This window comes from Acinonyx jubatus, chromosome E1, assembly GCF_027475565.1.
Source record: "Acinonyx jubatus isolate Ajub_Pintada_27869175 chromosome E1, VMU_Ajub_asm_v1.0, whole genome shotgun sequence".
Taxonomy (NCBI): Eukaryota; Metazoa; Chordata; class Mammalia; order Carnivora; family Felidae; genus Acinonyx; species Acinonyx jubatus.
Genome location: NC_069397.1, coordinates 5,594,035 through 5,606,965, shown reverse-complemented (window position 1 = coordinate 5,606,965; position 12,931 = coordinate 5,594,035). Strand labels below are relative to the sequence as shown.

Genomic DNA, 12,931 nt, shown 5'->3' with positions numbered 1-12,931 from the left:
CATTTCTTGAGATAATAATGGAAGTCAATGAGACAATGGAATTTTACATATAAATATTCACTACATACCACTTTGTCAGAAAAGCATCTAAAGAGCCAAATGAGGTCAAGGTCTATACAGTATTCAACATTATTTGTGTTAAGTCCTCCTTTCTAGTTCTTTTTTTTTTTTTTTTTTTTGCATCGTTTCATAGGAGGGGTGATAAAATCCTGTTTTGGAGAGAATTCCTTGCCAGAGCTTTACCCTCTCCCTTTCCAGAGGCCTTCAGCATTCGTGTACTAGAGACTTCTAAATCCAAAAGAGGTAATTATCTTCAACGCTGGGGCGGGCGTGACGACCCAGGGAAAAGAAAAAAGTCTTAGACTTTTTATCACTTGGAATGATCGTGTCTGCTATGTCCATGGAAAGGAAGGAGATATTCTGACTGGGGATGGAGAAGTTGGGGCGCATTGTGTCAGAAATCGTTCCACTGAATTCGGTCAAGGAGTGAACTTGAATGCCTATCACAGCGCCGGGTCCCTTGGGGTAGAACAGTGAGTACATTGAAGTCAACGTTACCACGGAGCATACAGTCTAGAGTCAGAGGCGGACATTCGTCGAACTGCTCGGATACAGAACAGCTTCGTGATTCTGTTGCGAGCGTTAGGAATTCCCAAACTATTAGCTTATATTCCAAGGCTGGCAGGAAAACTCACTGCAAGAGAGAATCCTGGACCCCATTTCCTTCCTGTTTAGGGTGCGTGTCTTGCTGAGAATAACCACGACACACGAGAGGGTCCGCTCTGAATGAAGCCTGACGCGGGAACACTTTTCCCTTTGGCCCGCAGTGAATGAGCGCCTCTAATGGACTGATACCAAGTGAAGGCCAAGTGCAACCCTAAGGTGCCCGAACGCTCTGAGTTGCTGTTGCCGATACTGTCCCAGCCGCAGAGAAACCCGCATCTCCCTCTGAACAGGTGTTATCTGCCTTTCGTCCAAAGCTGGGGCAGGGAGGAGTATCGGTCCCCGCATCAGGGCAGAGGACAGAGTAGCTTTGGGAGCTTTGGGAGCCAAGGCAGAGAGTCCTGTGTGGATCCCCCTCCTGAGTCAACCTCCTATTCTTAATTCTGTCTATTCTTACCACAGAGGTCTTCAATATTCAAGCACCATTCATTCCTTCGACAGGTATCAATTCCAACATCTAGCAGGTGGCTGGTGACATAGCAACAAGTAAGACAGACAGAGCTCCCTGACTGCAAAGAGCTTCCATTCCTAAGTGCGGGGGAGAGTGACCTGAGACAGCGATGCGACCTCTGCGGGCTCCCACAAAAAATGAAAGGAGAGAAAGACCAGAGCAAACGTGGAATGGACTCTGGGTGGAAGATCCTTCCAGGCTGGGCAGGAAAACGAATTAAGGAAAGGAACAGCATGGGGGCGGGGGGAAGAGATCAACCATGAGGTCCTGCTCTATGGATGATGTTGGGACTTTCCCACATCCCAGGTCATGCCGCGAATGCCGCGATCGCAACTCCATTCAATGTTCCTTGGAGATACATCTGAGGATTTGGCCAGAATACAGGTGGAAACACTTAAAAACGGGCAGGGGGAAAATTCAGTAAGAGATGACACAGATTCTACGTGGCCACTCTAGCGTTCACCACTGATGACAATCTTTTCACCGTCTACAAGTCACTTATTTGGAATAAGCCGGCCATTCAGACATGCAGCTCTTTGGAGAAGAGATTTAGTGCTCAATGAAATTATACGGGAAAAGGGCACCAGCTCATAGCAGAATTTACAGAAATCTCAACAGAATTAAAATATCCCGTCCTCGCTCTCCTTTGCCCACGCTGTGCTCTCAGATAAGTCTCCATGAAATACAGTTTCCATCGTTTTATCCGGCTGATGAAAAATTTTCAATAGTTTATCGCTACTTACTGGCTAAAAAAAATGTATGCTGCATATTTATAGACTGACTTGGACCCACCTTACCAGGCTTATGGCCAACCACATCGCCCCCCAAGTCAAGCGTCTCCCCCTCTTCCAGGAACACATCTTGGGTTTTCCCCCTTTCCAGCCTTCTATACACAAAACTCCACTTTCCAGAAAGCTTAACAGTAGTTTTTTTTTTGGTTTTGTTTTCGCTTCTGGGGATCCCAGACCAGTTTAACAAGTAACTGCCTCCATTTCATAGATGAGAAAAACCAAGCATTAGGTCAAGTTTTTCAAGGTCAAGTAGCCGGTATGTGTTAGAGCTGGTGGGAGAACCCAGGGGTATGGGATTCTCCCCTAGTAAATTCCTAAAAAAAAAAAAAAAAAAAAAAAAAAAAAAATCACAGCTCACGGATTTGCCCTGAGAAGGGTTCTACCCTTCCTCCTTGAAGTTTTATTTTTACGTGTGTTGTGTGGGCAGGCGCTCCCTCCCTACAGCTCTGTGGGCAACTAGCAAGGGGCAGCGGCCTGTTAAGACGGCCCGAGCCGGACACCAATCGGGTTCTCTGTGAGTGGCTGATGCCAGTGCTCACCGGTCTGTCAGAGGCGTGATCACCAGGCGAGGCGTATTTCCCAGGTACTCGTAGGAATATAGAAACTGCGCATCACAGATGTTGGCAAAGCAGTGTTTGGCCTCGTCGTCCCAACGGTGCCGCAGCTGGGACAGCCAGAGGAAGGCCTGAGCATTGTCCACCTGAAGACAGAGCGCAGAGGAGGGGGCTCGATCGCCGTTCCGCCGGTGGCCCCTTGGCCACAGGCCACGCGGGGCTCTGGATGAGCTGGGTTCTGCCTACCGGTCAGGAGTCCATGCTGTGCCCACCACAGCACAGAGAGCATGCTAATTACACACATTCGCTGGGAGCAGCCCCCATGACCCTCCCCCAGCTCTCTGGCCGGGGCAGAGTCTGGGACCCCCACGTGTGGGCTGTATGAGGGCTTCCCCCTTATCCCACCGTTCATGGTGTAGCTAGCGACAAAGACGGACACTCCCGAACGTTTGGGACTCACCTTCTGAGCGATCATCTTGGCCACCACATCCCGGGCGTGCACATCAACGGTGCATATGGTCATAATCTTCTGCCGGTCCCCTTCGGGGAGCTGGCCGAGTAACATGGCGATGAGGCTTCTGAGCTGCACCACTTGCTTCCTGTAATAGTCCTTCATGGCGTTCTCGTAGCCTTCCTCCAGCCTGGCAAACGCAATGCCCACCTCCGTGGTCCACCAGATCTGAGTGCAGGTCAGGGCCACCTGTGGCACCAGGAGCTGCTTAGCAAAGCCACTACCAGGACTGTCTCCAAAGCCAGCCCACTCATCACACAGCGAGAGTCAGCATGCAATCGTGTGGGTGACCTCAGCCCCGTCCCTCCCTCTTCTACCAGCACTGACAAAGTGAGCCACTGGCCTCCGTCTCCTGGGAGATGTGAAGTGGTTCCAAGTGGGGAAAGCACTTTCTGCTCTGGAAAAAAATGTATCATTTGGTCGAAAACAACCAAAGAGTCCCCCTGGTCAATGTCAGTGGCTTTTAGAAATTGCTACTCTGAGCTCTCCATCTTTACTCCCCAGGCAGAGCATCGTTCCTGGGCTTGGGAGGTTAACAATATGTTGATTGAACATCTCAACAACACTTGGTCTTTGTTCTGTTCTTCTTAAACTTCCCGCGGTCTGAGTGTTCTAGCTTAGTGAGCCTCTGATGATCATTTGTGGCGTATTTTTGCTTGCCCGTAACGCTTTGGCTGTGTATGGTTTTTATTTCTCGGACCCTATAACCTTGAAAAGCCTACTCCTGGAGACCAAGGCGAATTGCAGCAAAATTCAACGTGGTCAGTGGGATTGGTGTTTTTCAGAGAGTCAAAATAAAGGAATGGAAGAAGGGATTTGAACAAACATGACTTCCGTTTGCTGAGCAACCTGATACGGAAAATGTGTAATTCGAATTATTCATGGTGGAGAATTTAGATACACCGATCGTCTGTAGCATCCTGTGGTTGGGGAGACACTGTTCTAGATGAGACCTGTCACAAGAGCAGGAGGCGACACATTTTCTTGCCTCAAAAGTCTGATTCAGGTAAACAAAGAATCCTGATGGGGATCATTCCCTTTGTCAAACAGAGAATCCTGTCGTAGTAAAAAGGACCATTCTCGCCTTTGGGATCAGGCGCGTGGGGTTTTGCCAGAGATCTTGCTGGGATGCTTTGAACACGATGCACCCATTGCATAGTCAAAAGAATCCTTGCAGTAGTCCTTATTTCTCGTTTCTGTTAGTCTACACTCGCTGCCAACATTTCCCCACCTTCTCCCTTCTCTGCCCCCTGCAATGCGCCACCACCTTGCACTCCACAGACATGGCCACACCAAGCTCACAGACACTCCCCAGCCTCTTTATTTTCCTTGATCTCTTATAAGCACGTGGCATGGCTGACCTCTGGCCGGCTGTTGGTTCCCATTGCGACCATCCCCTGGTGTTCCTTCTACCTGAAAAGGCACCGTTTCTCAATCTGCTTTACTGGCTCCTCCTTGGCTATCCACTCTTTACATGATGCCCAAGGGACTGACTCTTCTGCACCCTCATCTTGGGTCTGCGTCTTTTCCAAGACCAGTCTTCTCTACTCCCGTGGCTTCATTCCTGGTAAGTGCCTGCAACCCTCAAACACCCCAGCTCGGGCACTGTGCCCCTAACGGGGGGTAGGGAGTGGGGGGAGGGTCTACTGCAGCCATTTCTCATTAATTTGCCCCTTTCCCTCCTCGCCCTCCTGGGAAGCCTGGAAAGGATTCGGACACATTTTAGAAGCAAGTCAGACTCCCTAACTTGAACTGGCTTCAAGTTTCCTCTGTAGGAACCATCAGCTGGCTCAGGCTCCTTCTTTCCCTTCTTGCTGCAAACCACACTCAGTTCTTCAACCACAGGATACTCTTCCTTGCCTCTGAGCTCAAGGTCCTCCCCATACTGGTTGCTCTTTCCCTCCATCTTTAACTTGTTAGCTCCTACTTCAAATCTCAGCTTACATATCATATCCTCGGCAGAGGTGGGGGGGGGGGCTCCCCAGACCCCACCAGCTAGCTATGTGTTCATTTGTAAGTGAGTTGGCTTCCCTGCCAAGTCTGTAAACTCCGGCAAGGCAGGGTTATGAGCTCTCGGTCCCTGTTGGGGTCCCCTGTGCTCAGCAAAGATCTCGGCATATACAGAGCAGGCTGGCTCAGTGAGTTGAATGGTTTACGTTTTCTCCCTATCGTGGCCAGAGAGGGTAAAAACGGACAATCCCAGGTTCTCCAGGGTAATGGCTGGACTAAGTCTTAGTTGACAATTCAGAGACCAGGCCTTCTGGACTGTGAAGCACATAGTGAGTTTGAGGTCTGGTATCCCCTCAAGGCCGAAGGACTTCCCTGAGGGAGGGGACCTGGCAAGGAGGGGGGCCCACAAAGCCCCTGGTTAGAATACCTGAGCTGGATAGTCAAAGAGCCACTGTTCCCTTGGCTTTTCTTCATAAGCAACTACACCTTCTGTCATCCCATGCCTCACTGTGGCCTTCATATGCGCGAGCACATGGTTCAACCATATTTCCACCTGAAAGAAGAACTCCAAGTTAGATGCTGGATTCCGGAAAGGATACGATCGCTCACCCAGAGGGAGACAAGAATATGGAGCCCAGCCATCGGCCCAATGGCCGCCAGAAGGCACAGGGAGCCGTCTTGTTTCTGTGGCCCAGGATGGTGGTCGGTGAGAACCAGGCTCAATTAACAACAGGTGGACAGGCCCCTTTGGAACACACAGGACACAGCAGCTGGTCAAGGGGAGGGGAGCTGCCATCTGGCATTCAGACAAGGAAGTGTTAGTCTGGGCTAAGCAAGGTCAACCTCGCTCAGTCAGTGGGTTTTCATAACCTGTCCACACTCAGTATGGAGATGTAAACCAGAATTACATTTTCCAACTGAATGCCTTCTGGTCAAAAAACAGACACATAGCTTATACTCTAGTGGTGATGGGGGAGGCTAGGAAGGAAGTTTTAGGAGAGAGTGCCCCATATTTTGTGTTTCTGGAATTGTACACGGGACATTTAGAAGTAGTAGTTCTTGGAGCACGATGGTATTTGGCTCTCCCAGGGGTAGGACTATGGGAGGAAGTGACTCTGAGCTGTATTTGTACAGAGAAATGACATCCCAGGAAAACGGCTGATCTCAAAGAACGTCTTCTCCAGGGGAAGACGTCAGTGTGCCAATGGGGTGCCCCAGGGGTTGTCACGTTAAAGTCTCCTGGTGCTACTAATCATTTAAAAATTCTTTTCTCCTCGACTTGGGTAGTTGTTTGTGTGCATTTCATTCCTCTCTGCACAGGTCTTTGGTTAAGAAAGATATACGAATATTGACATGTGTCCTTCCCAGAGATGGGAGGGCAGGCACCAGGAGCTCCTCCAACGTCGGTTCGAGAGGAGCTGGCAGTCCCAGGGCCCAGACAGCAGTTGCGGCCCAAGGTTGAAATGGCCATCCTGAAAGTTGAGGTTGCCTGATACTTGTGAGAGAATGGGATGAGGACTTCTACTCTACCTGGCCACTGCAGTCACAGGGCTCGCTGAAGGCCACGTACTCTCCTTCCTTGCTGTACATGCCCAGACTTATCCTGGTCGCTTTCTCACTGGCGTCCAGCTGGAATTCCATCTTGGCCATGTTGTCAAAGAGTTTGGAAAGATGGCGTTGAACCTAAGATGGGAAACCACGCCACAGGATTGGAGAACGTGTCCGGGCAGACGCTCATCGGTACCGTGCAGAGGTCTACTGCGTGCCAGCCATTAGAGAGACGGTTACCAAACATTTACAGGGAAGCTTGTGGAACAGTGGTGGGGTGGTATGAGGTCGGAACCAAATGAATTGGGTAGAAGTGGTCAAGGGAACACGGAATTAGTGGGAATCGTGGCTGCAAAAGTTTCACGAATGTCTGCTTGAACTAAACGGGAACAGACTGGAGGGAAAAAATGATGGTTAATTCCTAAACCCTCCTCCTCAGAAAATGCTACCCTGCGGCAGAAGGGCGATGGTGGTGGCGGTGGCCTGTGGAAGAAGTCACCCGGCTGTTGAAACCACTTAGGCGCAGGAGACCTGTACCTGGTTCTCCCTCGCCATGTCGTCTCATGACACAGAGGCCCCTTTCCAGTAACGCCCTGGGTGACTGTTCCAGGAGGGTTCCCAGAGAGCCACGCCGTGGTCCTGACATGAGGGAAATGGCAGGCTGAGAGGGAAAAAATAAGCAGAAAGCTCTCTGGTAGAGCTTTCTGAGATACAGGGCCTCCAGGGTATGCGGACCCGGAGCTGTAATCCGAAATTTACCATAACCAGCTCCCCAGCTAATGACAGGAGACGAAAACCTCCACGTGTTAAAGTAAATACACTGTGAGGGCACCAGAGGGGGTGACTTGGGATGAATATCTTGATGGGAGGGAACCTTCTTTATCAGAGAGAAGGGGGGAGGGGCACAGAGGGGAGGGGGAGAGGAGGCGGGGAAGAGAGAGAGAAGCTTTAATAAAGGAAACAGAAGTGATTATGAAAAAGGCCACCTTGTTTTCAATTAAATGAAAGAAACACGAACGCGATGAAGTAGGAGGCAGAGATGAACGGGTAGCAGTAGGAAAATGATGTAAGGGGACAACAAATACTTAAGAACCAAATCAACACAGACGAATGAAATACGGTGGATGGGCTTGAGAAGCCATGGAAGGACACCAAGGAAGAGGGGTAACAGATGAAAGTGTGGGGCGCCTGGGTGGCTCAGTCAGTTGAGGACCTGAGTCTTGATCTCGGCTCAGATTGTGATCCCAGGGTTATGGGATCGAGCCCTGTGTTGGGCTCTGCACTGACAGCAAGCAGCCTGCTTGAGATCCTCTCTCTCTCTCCCTCTCTGCCCCTCCCCTGCTCATGCTTTGTCTCTTTCAAAAATAAACTCAAAAAATTTTTTTTTTAAATATGTATGAACATATGAAGGTAATGTTATATTGTACAGAGAAAATAGAATCCTAGCTTATGGAAATCTGATGAACTTAAAGGGAAAAAATCCAGATAAATGGAACATAAATATTATTTTAAAGCATATAGGAATAGGGGCGCCTGGGTGGCTCAGTCAGTTAATCATCCAAGATAATGACCCTGGTTTCAAGATAATGACCCTGGTTTTCAGATAGGAAAGAAAAAACTCGTCAAATGTTGGAAAAATTAACAAAGCAAGTATATAAACGTATACAAACTTTCTAAAATTAAACTTTAAATTTTGATCTCTACGGAGATCCAAATAGAAACAAATGAGGTTACCTAGAAAGGTCTGGGGGGAAAAAAAGCAGGTGGACCTCAGATGATGTCTCAGAGCTACATCTGGGGGGATTTGAGAAGAAAGTGCTGTGACACACAGGAGTTCCAAACTCGACGGTTCAATCGCTCACCTGTAAAAACTACCACAGAGTCGCAGATAGAGAAGGATGTGGGGATTAGTCTACTAACCTTCATCTCTCAGGATGGTGGGGAGGGAGGAGCTACTTAAAGATTTACTCACACCAAGCAAGACAAATAAAAATAAGTATTTAGGGGGCGCCTGGGTGGCTCAGTCGATTAAGCGTCCGACTTCAGCTCAGGTCATGATCTCGCGATCCGTGGGTTCGAGCCCTGCGTCGGGCTCTGTGCTGACACCTTGGAGCCTGGAGCCTGTTTCAGATTCTGTGTCTCCCTCTCTCTGTGCCCCTCCCCTGCTTGTGCTCTGTCTCTCTCAAAAATAAGTAAACGTTAAAAAAATATATAAGTATTTAAGAATGAGCACATCATGTACAAAAGGTCTGGCAACGATCTTTGACTTTCCCTACGCATGGAATTAATGAACGTACAGCTACAAAACAGAATGCCGGTGCGATAAATGTCTCAACTCCAATATGCGTGGGCTACTCTGGAACTATTTCGGAAAACTATATAGGGGAACAAGAGAAAGGTGGGTTTTAACTCTAGGGATGATCTGTGTTTGGTACATGCTTCTCACCAACAAACCAAAAATATAATTCCAGGGAGGTGGAAAGTTAATGACGAAGATGTCAAACTAACGCACGGCTGTCATCTTTAGGCTCCATGAGAGCCGCTCTCCTCTGTTGCTGGTGGTGACGCAACAGGCTGTTTCCCCACGGAGGGAAATAGGGCCACCGCTAAACCCGACCGCATAGCATTTACCCTCTGACCCAGAAAAATCCCACTTCTAGGCATTTGCCTGGAAGGCAGACCCCCAACAATACAAATTTGTATTAACAACCTTTGGCCAAACTGTGGCATCGTCCAGGGAGTTAGGATGCAGGTGTATTAAAAAAAAATGAGGGGGGGTGGGGCGCCTGGGTGGCTCAGTCGGTTAAGCGTCTGACTTCGGCTCAGGTTATGATCTCACAGCTCGTGAGTTCGAGCCCCACGTCGGGCTCTGTGCTGACAGCTCAGAGCCCGGAGCCTGCTTCGGATTCTGCGTCTCCCTCTCTCTCTCTGCCCTTCCTCTGCTTGGCACACGCTCTCTCTTAAAAATAAATAAACATTAAAAAAAAAAAAAACAAAAACGACGGCCGTGACTTTAAATTGATATGGAGTGATTTCCAGGATATGTAACGACATAAAAAACCGCTTTCAAGTATACATAGCAGGCTCCCTTTTGTGTGAGAAAGGAGGGTAAATTAGAAAACCACACAGGCAAATATAAACGAACATTTGCTTGTTTCTTGCAAAGGAAAGCCAGAAACTAGTGGGGTCTGTGACCTACAGAGAGTGGAGGGAAAGTACAGGAGGGGCATTTCCAACATACCTTTTTGCACATCTTGACTCTTAGAATGCTACGTATTCAAACAATCCAATCAACAGGGGTGGGAAGAAAAAACAAAAACAAAAACAGAAACAAAAACTAAAAGCCAAGAGAAATACCTGAGCCCAACCATACTTCAGGTGAGGTACAAAAATCACACTGCAGGGCGGGACAGAACTCATCCAAGTAACTTCTGAACACGGTACTCTGACCGGATATGCTCCGTCAAAGGAAAAGTGGAGAACTATGTACACACAGATCTTGGCGTCTTCTCGGGATGACACCTGGTGGAGACACCATCCCCCCGTCCTACCTGTCACTTGGAGACGCAGACCTAGGGTCTAGGACAGTCCTTCTCGAAGGGTGGTCCCGAGACCACCAACATCACTTGGGGAATCCTTAGAAATGCAACCTCTCCAGCCCCACCTGGACCTACAGGCTCATCTGAAACCCTGGGGCCCAGGAATCTGAATTTTGACAAGCGTTCCAGGTGACTCTGATGCACCTGAGCCCCCAGGTGACGCTCATGTTTGAGAACCGCGGTCTACAGCTCCAAGCACAACCAGTGGGACTTTCATATTAAGGGGGGGGGGGCGGGAAAGGCCGTACCACAGTAGCCTTCTCCTACCTTACAGATGAGGAAATTTCGCCAAAGAGAAGGGACCCCCAAGACCACACGGCCAACAAGTGACTAGAACCAGGGGCCAGGACTCCAAATTTTGAGCTCCTTGTGTATACTCTTTCCGCACACACAAAAATCACAAAGTGCCAAGTTAATACAACCTTCAGTCTTCTCTCCCCTGGAAACGTTTGCTGTAACTTTTGCTAGCACCTACCTGGATTTCTCTTCAGAATCCGATCAAAGGCACGCTCCTGTGAAGGCTTAGACCCCTCCACCTTCCCCATCCTCGAAGCTTCCCCTTTGGGGGGTTAGAGCCACTGATGGGCCGGGGGCTCCCCGAGAAGCCTAACCATAAACGTGGAAGATGCCGGGGGGTGAAGTGGGCGGGGGGGGAACGTGGGTCTGAAATACGCACCCTGCCAGAGAGAGGAGGCATAATGGGGAATCTGACACCTTCCCACTTGGGAGCCCCCTCAGACTTTCTGGACGCTTCCACGAGCGCTCCCTCTGCTTACCTCTTGAGGAGCTGTGCCGTTGGAAAGGATGTCTAACAGGTCAGAAGAGGACAGAAAGTAAAACCTAGGGAAGGCAAGCCTTTTCGTCTCCAGGTACTCTGCCAGGGCCTTCTCACACAGGTGCAATCTGAGGGCACAGACATAGGATTTTGTAATTAAGTTTGCTTAGGCGCATAGGTGCGTAGACACGACCCAAAGGCAGACAGAGGCAGGACACGGAACGCGTATGGAAATCAGTGCCAGGGGCACCTGGGTGGCGCAGTCGGTTAAGCGTCCGACTTCAGCCAGGTCACGATCTCGCGGTCCGTGAGTTCGAGCCCTGCGTCAGGCTCTGGGCTGATGGCTCCGAGCCTGGAGCCTGTTTCCGGTTCTGTGTCTCCCTCTCTCTCTGCCCCTCCCCCGTTCATGCTCTGTCTCTCTCTGTCCCAAAAATAAATAAACGTTGAAAAAAAAAAAAAAAAAAAAGAAATCAGTGCCAGAAACACTGAGGGTATTCGCGAATATACACACTGGTGCATTTCCACCCAAACAAGCACCTCTCATAATACCCCACGTTACCTAACATACCAGAAAATCGAAGCACACACACACACACTTGCTTGGATAGCTGAAGACAGTAAGAGTCTCAGAGAATGGGGAAAAGGTACCATCACCTTCCCTGGTATAAAGGGGGGGGGGGCGAAGCAAGCAGACCATCACCTGCTCTGAAGACCTTCCAGTTTTTCGTAAAGACCTGGTTTATTGGTGGCCTCCACGACATTTGGAGTTTTCTGGGCATCGTAAGCCAGCTCTTTAAAGTCCACGTCAATGCCTTCAAATCTTTCAGAATCCTGAAATTAAAACGTGGGGGGAGGGGCGCTTGGGCGGCTCAGTCGGTTAAGGGGCCGACTTCGGCTCAGGTCATGATCTCGCGGTCCGTGAGTTCGAGCCCCGCGTCGGGCTCTGTGCTGACAGCTCGGAGCCTGGAGCCTGTTTCAGATTCTGTGTCTCCCTCTCTCTGACCCTCCCCCGTTCATGCTCTGTCTCTCTCTGTCTCAAAAATAAATAAACGTTAAAAAAAAATTTTTTTTTTTTAAATGTGGGGGGAAATTCACCACTGCTTTCTCGGACTTGAAGAAGGTCCCCTCATCTGCAGCAATTCAGAACCAGAAACCGGTCCTTGGGGGAGGCCCTAAAAACTTCAACAAGGAAATACTCTTGGCTTGAAACAGCAGTTCCTGCACATTTGGGCCACAAAATCCCTCCCTCTGTGTTTTGCAAAAATCGGCGAGGAGCGCAAAGAGCTTTTTGCGTATGTGGCTAATTTAGCCCTCAGTGCATTTTCTCTGTTGGAAGCTGACGTTGACAGATTGAAAAAATATTTTGTTAATTCATTTGAAGAATAATGATATTAAGCCCACGATGGTAACCTGATAATATACTTGTCTCTAACACAATTGTATTTTCCAAAACAAAATAACTTAGAGAGGAGGTGACATTGTTTCACTTTTGTTTTTTCCTCCCCAAAGTTAATGTCTGACTTGGAACGTGACCAGGTTTTCTTTCCTGCTCTGCATTCGATCTGTCATGATGTCACGTATCATAGAGCCTCTGGGGAACTCCCATGTGCGCCCGGAAAAATCTGAGCGGAAAAGGCAAACAGCATCTTAGCCCTATTCTTAAGACAGGTTTGACCCTGAGGATCCCCTACAAAGGTCAGGGTCCCCGGACCATACTTTGAGAACCGTCGGCATAAAACACACACTTCCTACATCAGGTGGACGGCGGGCGGGTCTGCTGCCTTCCCTGGGTCCGTGCTAAAGTTTACGTAACCAAAGTAAGACGTTCTTTGGTAAACGTGAGGTCAAATGAATCAGTTACCACCGTGTCCTTCAAACACACACAGTGAGGAACAACATCACTGACATGGTCGAGACAATAATATGTGCAGAGTTTAGCTCAACACCTGGCACCTGGCGAGAGCTTGTGGTATTTTTAGCACACGGCAACGATCACAACGTTATATGCTGTGTGCAGTGTTCAGTTACA

The 12,931-nt window shown here is 49.1% G+C and overlaps 1 protein-coding gene across 1 annotated transcript in view; it reads right to left on the bottom strand.

Annotated features, from left to right (window-relative positions):
• The window catches only part of DNAH9 (dynein axonemal heavy chain 9), a 334,173-nt gene that overhangs the window by 234,774 nt on the left and 86,468 nt on the right, over positions 1-12,931 (bottom strand). The window contains exons 21-26 of the mRNA XM_027047332.2: positions 11,603-11,733; positions 10,904-11,030; positions 6,511-6,663; positions 5,408-5,533; positions 2,980-3,219; positions 2,505-2,665 (exon numbers count right to left, since the gene is read on the bottom strand). Coding sequence (XP_026903133.2) covers positions 2,505-2,665; positions 2,980-3,219; positions 5,408-5,533; positions 6,511-6,663; positions 10,904-11,030; positions 11,603-11,733 — 938 coding nt within the window. The remainder of the gene's footprint in view (positions 1-2,504; positions 2,666-2,979; positions 3,220-5,407; positions 5,534-6,510; positions 6,664-10,903; positions 11,031-11,602; positions 11,734-12,931) is intronic.